Source organism: Chinchilla lanigera, unplaced genomic scaffold, assembly GCF_000276665.1.
Source record: "Chinchilla lanigera isolate Chin_1 unplaced genomic scaffold, ChiLan1.0 scaffold00044, whole genome shotgun sequence".
Classification (NCBI taxonomy): domain Eukaryota; kingdom Metazoa; phylum Chordata; class Mammalia; order Rodentia; family Chinchillidae; genus Chinchilla; species Chinchilla lanigera.
The window spans coordinates 13521676-13530919 of record NW_004955445.1 but is presented as its reverse complement, the minus strand read 5'-3'; the positions used below and the strand labels follow the sequence as shown (position 1 = coordinate 13530919).

Below are 9244 nucleotides of genomic sequence, written 5' to 3'. Positions count from 1 at the left end.
GCGTTCCGGGAAGCACCGAGGCCCGCAAGCGGTCTGCGCACCCGGGTAGGGTGCGGAGGCTGCGGGCCCATTGTTTTTTCTCTCTTGGGTTCCGGGCCGGCTCGGGGCAGTTTCTTCCTGTTCCACCCGAGAAGTTTTGGGCAGCTGGGCTTGATGCTACGAGACCGACGTGTATCAAAGCCACGCTGCCAGCAGCCCCTGGGGCAGAGGCAGGAACTGAGGCTCCATTTTATTGATTCCCCAGAGAGTAAGTGGCTGGGTCAGCCTGGGCCCTTGCTTATACCTGTGTGCCTGGGCCCTGGGCTTTGGGTTTTTTGCAGCCTGTTTGGAGGGAACCATGAGGTCCTGCCCTGTTCCCTCTTGCTAACCGTAGGCCCATCCAGAGCTGTTAGTGCTAGTGGTCAGTCTGAGGGTGCAGATGGCCACCAGGCTTCTGGCCCTTAGATAGTAGTCCCCAACTCTGGCACACAGGGACTGTATTCCTCAGGTCCCAGTGCCTCAGGAGGAGTTTTCAGGAAGTGTTTCTCTGGGAGTGACTGTCCCTAGGCCGTTTCCAAGTCCTCTGCCACTTCTTTCCTTGGCCTCCGTGGAGGAGCCCGCTCTTAAGTGAGGAAGGGACTCTGTACCCCTGCACTCCCGCATGCTTCATTTCCTCCTAGGCCACTTCTGATACTCCTTTGTACCCCGGTGCCCCACTTTCCACTCAGCCTCTGATTCATGAGGCCATGGAGCAGAACCAGCACATCCAAGGAAAAGAGAAAGGGTATGTTGCACCAAGATGTGGTCGTCACCAGGAACTGACCAGCTTTTAAAGCTGGCATTTCAGCCAGGCGTGGTGGTGCGTGCCTGGAATCCCAGCACGCTGGAGGCTGAGGCAGGCGGATCGTTGCGAGTTTGAGACCAGCTTGGGCTACAAAGTGAGCTCAAGGCTGGCCTGAACTGCAGAGTGAGACCCTGTCTCAAAAAGACAAAAAAAAATCTAGCATTTCAAATGTGAAGACTCAAAGGTGTGCGGTGAAAGAAATTCAGATCCTACCTGTGGACTTGTCAAATGGTATGACCTCTGTGTCCCTTAATTCTGTTAAATGGGGACAGTGAGAATGAGTGGGAAGTGGGTGGCAACACCCTGTGGATGACAAGGTTGTCATCTCAGTTCCCCCAGCTGTTCTGAGATGCTCTCCCCATTACGCAGTATTGGGTCACAGAGAATGTCCACAGATACCTTTTCTCCTGGAAGGGACACTTGGTGAACATGTGATAGAAGGGGGCCCATGCTGGGTGCTGGAGAAGCAGTCATGGTTCCTGTCATTGAGGAGTCTGGGGACGATTTTAAAGCCTGTGGTTTTTTTTGGTAGCTTGTCAATTTTTTTTCCCTCATGCTTTATTATGGTGGAAGACCTATGAATAGGGGTCTGGAATGACAGGACAAGACTGAATTCCAGGTCCTTTTGTGACTGATGTATTGCTGGGTTTAGAGACTTTAAAAATTCACTTTAATTGGCATTTCTTATTGACTAGAATGCGGTAGCTTTTGCGAGTTTGTTCATTCATTCTTGTGTCCAGTCCTACCCTGGGCAAACATTTTTAAAGCCTTTCAGTGTCAAACTCCAGGATTGTGGAGGTGGAGCTGACCTTTGTGGACCATGTCAGGAGAGGCAGTTGCGGTGCAGGGCGTGGGAGAGAAGGGTTTTTTCCAGTGTGCTGTGGGTGTTGGAGTGGCTAGGAAGTACTGCCGAGTTCTGGGGAAAGTGTGCAGACATCAGGGGAAGCCCTCTTGGGCACAAGGCCTGTGCTTATCTTGCTTATTTGGAAGTCTGTAGGCTTTCCTTAGTTTATAAATGCCTGACCTAGGACCATACCTGACCCGAGGTGGCCAAATGCAGGTCCTGCTGTGTGGAGTTGGGGGAAGGTTACCACCCTTCTGTGAATGAACACTCGACGTCCTTGGAGGTACATAGTGTGATTTTCATTTTGGTGGCCATTAAACTGGATAAGTAGGAGCGTCTTGGAAAATTACCTGTTAGAAAGTAAAAACCTTCAGAATTCAGACACCTGTGCCATGATTTTTTTTTCTTTCCATTAACTGTGCCCATGTGTACCCATGGCTTGAAGTGGGATATGCAGAATTGGACATAGTTACTAAGAGAATGTATTTGAAATGTTTTCACTGAATAATATTTCTTGAAATTCTGGTGGTTGATGATTGCATATACTATGTTGAAAATATCCAATGCAAATGTGAGTTTGTTATTGAGAAGAAAATATTAAGTAGGGTCTGATTTTGAATATCATATTCTTGGTGAGATCTAATTTTTTTTTTTTTGGCATTGCATGTGCTAGACAACCACTATGTTATACCCCTAGCTTTTGAAATCATTAGAATATTCCTGAAAATAAAGATAAGAGTAAAGAAGAAAGTAAAAATATCATATAGCAGTAAGTATTTCATTAAAAGATTTAAAAAGAGAAGGGCAGAAGTGTATATATTTTTTGGAAGGGGAATAGGGTCTTACTGTATAGTCCAGTCTGGCCTTGAACTCACTGTGCAGCCCAGGCTGGTCTCAAACTCTCCCATCCTCCTGCCTCAGCCTGCTGGGATTACAGGCGTGTACCGGTATCCCTGGCTGTGAACCTAGTTTGTTTGTGGTTTTTGTTTTTTTGAGTTGTGGGTCTTGCTTTGTAGTTCATGCTCTCCTTTGTAGTTCAGTCTCCCAAGTGCTGAGATTACAGGTAAGTGCCACGACATCTGGCCTACCTACTTTTTTTAGAGCAGAGAAAGGAAAAGCCTTCCCCTGCCAAACCTTTAGCCTTAGAGTTGGCTGGTCAGTGGCCACCTGCTGTTCTCCCATGACGTGGATACACTGTCCTTGACCTTTTTTTTTTTTGGTACTGGGAATCGAACTCGGGACCTCCTGCTTGCCAGGCAGGCACAGTTCCACTGAGCTATACCCCTGGCTCCTGTCCTTGACCTTTTAACTCACTCTCTTACAGCGAGGAGCTGGATGAGCTGCACTACCAGGACACCGACTCAGAAGTGCTGGAGCAGAGGGACAGCAAGTGTAAGGTCAAATGGACGCACGAGGAGGTGAGTGGCACAGCAGCACCTTCAGACTGGGGAAGAGAGGGCTGATGGGAGCTGAGAGCTGGCCAGAGAGCTGAGCTGGGGGTGTCCGCCTGATGTCCTCACTGCCAGGGCAAAGAGGAACAGCCAGTGAAAGACAGATGGGTCTTCTGCTTCTCCGCCTAACCTCTTCTCAGGTCCCCTTCCCTCAGAGGGACTCAGAGGCCTGCGGACAGGGTGGGGAGGGGGTGTGTCAGCAGTAGCTGCTGTGTTCCTGAGTGGTGGACATATTCTGCAGCTTGGATGTTGATTATGCTTTTTGCTTTTCATCTTAGTCTGTTTGCTGCTCTTATAACCTAATACCAAAGACTAGGAAATTTATGAAGAATAAAGTTTAGAGCTGGTGTGGTGCATACCTGTAATCCCAGCACTCAGAAGGTTGAGACAGGAGGATTGTTGTGAGTTTGAGGCCAGCCGGGGGCTACAAAGTGAGCTCAAGGCCAGCCTGAAATGTATAGCAGGACTCTGTCTCAGAAGTCCGAAAAAAAAAAAAAGTTTATTCAACTCACTGTTCCGGAGGCTCAGATGTTCAAGTTTGAGGTGGGGGGCTGCGGATAATCAAGGTCTTCTTGCTGGTGGGGACTCTGGATGTTCTGAGGCAGCATAGGATAACACATAGTGAGAGGGGCATGAGTGAGAGACATCTACAGCGGCTTTAAGGACAGACCCATTCTTAAGAAACCAGCCCCTGAATCCGTGCATGGACTAATCCACTTACAAAAGCAGAGCCCTCGTGGCCTAATCACTTCAAGATTCCATTTGGTTAGACTTTGGGTGGGGGGCAGTACTGGGGAATGAACCTAGTGCCTTTGCACTGAGCTACATCCCCAGGCCTTTTTTAATGTGAGAGGGTCTCATTGAGTTGCTCAGGCTGGGGTTGAATTTATAATCCTCCTATCTGTGCCACCCAGAGTGCTGGGATTAGGTTTTGGCTTTTGAGACTTGCTGTGTAGCCTAGTCTGGCCTTGAAGCTCTCCATCCTCCAGCCTCAGCTTCCCGAATGCTGGAGTTACCGTTCCGAGCCAGTATACCTGGCTGGTCACAGCTGTTAATACCTCACAATGGGGATTAAATTTCCATGTGAGTTTTGGTGGGAACATTTGAACCTGAGCATTCTTAGACTGCTAGGAGGTTCAGACAAATCTGCAACCCCCTCTTCATTTTATTTTTTGAGACAGGGTCTTGCTATGTAATTCAGGCTGGCCTTAAATTCACTATGTAGCCCAGGCTGTCCTCAAACTCACAGCAATCCTCCTGTTTCAGCCTCCCAAGTGTCGGGATTACAGGTGTGTGCCGTCATGCTTGGCCCCTCTTCCTTTTTTGAAAAAATGGTTGAATCTAGTGACATCAAGCTCTGACTTGGTTTTTTGCTAGCTACATATTGTTTTATTTATTTATTTATTTTTGCAGTACTGGGGATTAAGCCTAAAGAGTATAGAGCTATATCGCTAGCCCTTACTTTTTCCCCTGGCTCTTTTTAAAAATTAATTTTTCCTGCGGTACTGGGGATTGAACTCAAGAGTCTTTGAACTGATCTATAACTCCCAGCCCTTATTTTATATTGATTTTTTATATATATATGTTTCTGTTTGTTTGTTTTTATGCTTTTTATTTTTTTGAAACAGGGTCTCCCTATAGAGTTTAGGCTGGCCTTAGACTCACTGTGTAGCCCAGGCTGGCCTGGAATTTACGATGACCCTCCCACCCTCAGGCTCCCCAGTGCTGGGATTCCAGGCATGCACTGCCACACCCCATGCCTAGTAGTTTTTGTGAATATGTATTTTCATTTTGCTTAGGAAGATTCTTAGGTATGGTCATGGAATGGGTTATCATTTTATAGAAATTCTGTTCCCTTCATCTCTTTTCTTTCCTTCCTCTTTTTTTTGTGTTATACATTAGACCCAGGACCTCATACATGCTGACCACATACTCTACCAGTGAGCTACACCCCCAGCCAGACCTTTTCTTTAATTGGATTTTCATTTGAGACTCCTACTGGCATTATATTTTTATTCCACCTCTTTTTCCTTGATGTGTTTAGTTTTAGTCTGTTACTTCCTTTTTCTTTTCTTTTTTTTTTGTCTTTTTGAGACAGGCTGTGGATATGCACTTCAGGCTGGCCTTGCTGGTCTTGAACTCACAATGATCCTCCTGCCTCAGCCTCCCAAGTGCTGGGATTATAGGTGTGACACCCAGCTTAGTCTGTTATTTTCTTCATTTAAAGCTTGCTGTTTGAGCTGGTTGCAGTAGAGTATGCTTGTAGTTCTAGCTACTTGAGACTGAGAATTCAAGGCTAATTTAAGCAACAGAGTGAGATCTCATTTTTTTTTTTTTTTCCCGGTACCGGGAACAGAACTCACGACCTTGCGCTTGCCAGGCAGGCGCTTTGCCACTGAGCTAAATCCCCAGCCCCTTGTTTTTTTCTTTTTGAGACATGGTTTCACTATACAGTTAAGTCTGGCCTTTAACTCTCGGCAGTTCTCCTGCCTCAGCCTCCCAAGTGCTGCGATTACACGAGTGTGCTACCATGCTGGGCTATTGCCAGTTCTTTTTTTTTTTTGGTATCGGGAATTGAACTGAGGACCTTGCACTTGCTATGCAGGTGCTTGTGCCACTGAGCTATATCCCCAGCTCCCCAGCTCTTTTTATTTTTTTATTTTTTATTTTTGTACCGGGAATTGAACTCGGGACTTTATGCTTGCTAGGCAGGCACTGTGCCGCTGAGCTATATCTTCAAGCCCAGCTCTTTTAAAATTCTGAGACAAGGTCTTGCTTAGTCACTAAATATCCAGGCTGGACTCAAAGTTATCATCTTCTTGCCTCAAGCCTGGTGGAGTGCTGGGATTACAGGCATGTGCCACCGTGCCCAGCTCTATCTCTTTATTGTTTTAAAAATTTTTGTTACCATTTTTGGAGGTGCTGGACATGGGAGGTTGGTAAAGGCTGGGAGGGACAGAACGGAACCTGGCTTCAGGGAAGCCCCTCTGGTGTGAGGGATGGAGAAGAGCTTTCAGGTGGAGAGACCTGTGCAGAGGGACTAGAGAGAGTGCGGCCAGAACACGTCACATTGAATGGACCCGCTTAGCCTTTTCTTTCTTTCTTTCTTTTTTTTTGTCTTTTTGAGACAGGGTCTTGCTATGCAGTTCAGGCTGGCCTTCAGCTCACTTTGTAGCCCAGGCTGGTCTTGAACTCACAACAATCCTCCTGCCTCAGCCTCTTGAGTGCTGGGATTACAGGCGTGCGCCACCATGCCCAGCTCCACTTAGCCTTTTCAGGTGTATAGTTCAGTAGCGTTAAGTGTTTGACCGCTGTTGCACAATAAACCTCTAGATTTTTTCACCTTTGGGAATCGACACTATCACCATTAAGTGCTCATTCCCTCATTTCTTCTTGCCAAGCCTTGGCAGCCGCATTTGTACTTTCTGTTTCTGCCCTGTAACTGCTTCATCTGAGAGAGTCGCTTCCCATTGGTCTTTCTGTCCACATCACCCGCTTTTCCTTTCCTGGGCCCTTCTCTCCGCCAAACTGCACTCCCCTGCTCGCTTTCCTCCACCTCCAGCCACTCTGGCTCACCCAGAGACTGCAGGTTGGCCTCCCTGGATGCTGAATTTCCAAATCCTCATCTTGAGCTCAAAAGCCACTTCCTCCAGAAAACGTTCCCTGGCCTCGCAGGCACTCATTTGTCCTTTTTTTCAAACTTTTTTTTTGCTTTTATTTTTATTTAAAAAAATTTTTTTTTCTGGTACCAGGAATTGAACTCACGACCTTGTGCTTGCTTGCCAGGCAGGCACTGTGGCGCTGAGCTCATTTGTCCTTCAGGGCCAGCTCGCTTCGCTTGGCGTACTGTTTTCAGTGTCACCCATCTTGGCAAAGACTAATATTTCATTGTGTGCATAATACCATAGTTTTTGCCTGTAGGCCGTGTAGTATGTTAAATTTCAAAACAATCACTTTTAAGGTTTTTACCGTGGTTAGTACAAACCTTTGAGGAGCGTTTGGAGGTCTCTACAGTGCTGTTGCCTTTACCATTCAATCTCGTGCAACTCTCCGTCTGTGCGCAAAGTGTCGTGGAGCCCAAGGATGTGGAATTGCCTGAGACATTCTCCAAACAAATTTCCTTGGCTATTTGAGCCACCACTGTGTTCTGCTTCTTCCTCTGGAAGTGTTCCTGCAGTGTTACCACTTTCGTAAGGATGCATGGACCCCGCCTCAGCGCACACCTTCTTATGTGTGACCTTTTTCGCTCCTGGTGACACTGAGATTCATGTTATGTGAATCACTGGTTCATTTTCAGGAGACTTTGGATAGGTTGTATTTTCTTCTGACTCTTCCCATGCTGCAGCAGCTGAAGGGTGCTTCTTACAAGCACACTGCACCTTAGCTAACTGCCAGATGTGTCAGTGGCTTGGTGGAGAGTCCTGAATCAATCCTACCCATGGTCTAACCCCGCTGTCTCCAAAATCATCCTTCCTCTTCTCTCCCTCTCCCTGCATTCTGGCTCTACTGCATTTCTTTTGCACCTGTCCCTTAAATAAGCAATCAGCATATCCCTAGGCGTGGAGTGGCTTTACTTCTGTTTATAGGAGCATTGGATGAGCAACTGCCTCTTTCCCTAGTATAAGCCGTATGAATGCTGGGCAGGTATGTTGCTGCCAGCTTCTGTGACTATCACCTGGCACGTAGTAGGTGCTTCCTTCATGACAGAATGGGTGAACAAGGCTCTGTTGAGGGTAGCTCTGAGGCTCCCTGCACACATGAGCCGAGTCCTCTGTCTTTCTGGCGTTGGCAGGACGAGCAACTGAGGGCCTTGGTGAAGCAGTTTGGACAGCAAGACTGGAAGTTCCTGGCCAGCCATTTTCCTGTGAGTATGGCCCCTCTGTGGCTTCTCCCCCAGGGACCAGGGTCTGGGTGACCAGTCTGTTCCTGGGACAGACGTTCTGCTGAGGAAGAAAAGGGAATTCCTTACCAGCTCCCCTAGAACAAAAAGACCACTGTAGGACCTTTCTTCCAAAACTGGAATTTGAGGCACTCTGTCAGAAGCATCTTTACACAGCATGCCTGGTGGCCTAAGGCCCAGAGACACTTGTGTCTGAGTGTGATCATTGACACATTTGCATTTCTTCCTGTGAGTCAGGAGGGAATAGGTACAGTACTCAGTTTCTTGACAGTGAGACTGAAACTAAGGGGAAAGCGATACTTAAAGCAGGCTTCCTGGTGAGGACTCTGCAGGTCTGGTCATCACATCTGAGCATTTAGAGTGTCCTGAGGGTGGGTTGTCCCCACTGGCGCCCCTTACCCCTAGACTGCAGGTGTCTGGGAGTGGGGAGTGTTGAGGAGCTACCATCTGGTTCTCTGAATCACCAGCTCTCTACTTTCTTTCCTCATCTCTGTCCTTCACGTAATCTGAACCCTTCACGGAAGAAAAATGCTCTCCCAGAAGAAAGCAGGGATCCCTGACATGCCCCAGGGGGCTTTGTAGAGTTCAAGATGGTGGCCCTCTGTGATTGGGTGGTAGAGGTGACTTTCCACCAGGGCCTGAGTTTGTCCTTCGTAGTAAATGAACTCATCCATAGTCTGGTATCAGGTGTTGTGGGTGCTTGGGAGAGGCCGTGCCCACCTAAGGCGTGCTTGGCACCAGGCCGCCAAGCCCAATGCTCAACCAGAGCACAGTCTTGTGGTCCCAGAAGGTTTCCTGTTTTATTCCCAGAACCGCACAGACCAGCAATGCCAGTACCGGTGGCTGAGGGTTTTGAATCCAGACCTTGTCAAGGGTCCATGGACCAAAGAGGAAGACCAGAAGGTAACTGCAGATGGCGGCTGTAACATGCATGGCGGCCTCCCCCTCCATGGGGTCAGGCATGGAGAGGCTGTCCTTCTTGCTGAGCTGAGTGCTTTGTGTAACAGCCTAATAACCGCACCTGGGTCTAGCCTTGAATCTGTTTCCAGGGTTCCCTGATTCTCATCTGCACTCTGAGGGCTGTTCTCTTTCTGATCCATAAAGGGAAAATGTGAATAGTGTCTACCACCCGGAGTGCAGTACCTAACAGGCTAGCTCAGCTGCTACTCACCCTGTTTGTCTTTTGCCTTTTTGAGATAGGGTCTCACCAGTTCAGGCTGGCCTTG

General features: G+C 47.9%; 1 protein-coding gene across 1 annotated transcript in view; it reads left to right on the top strand.

The window, feature by feature from the left end:
• Positions 1 to 230: 230 nt before the first annotated feature.
• Mybl2 (v-myb avian myeloblastosis viral oncogene homolog-like 2) overlaps positions 231 to 9244 on the top strand; it is a 33771-nt gene continuing 24757 nt past the window's right edge. The window contains exons 1-5 of the mRNA XM_005392496.2: positions 231 to 247; positions 660 to 763; positions 2992 to 3085; positions 7911 to 7982; positions 8829 to 8921. Of these exons, the coding sequence (XP_005392553.1) occupies positions 726 to 763; positions 2992 to 3085; positions 7911 to 7982; positions 8829 to 8921 (297 nt within the window). The 5' untranslated portion in view covers positions 231 to 247; positions 660 to 725. The remainder of the gene's footprint in view (positions 248 to 659; positions 764 to 2991; positions 3086 to 7910; positions 7983 to 8828; positions 8922 to 9244) is intronic.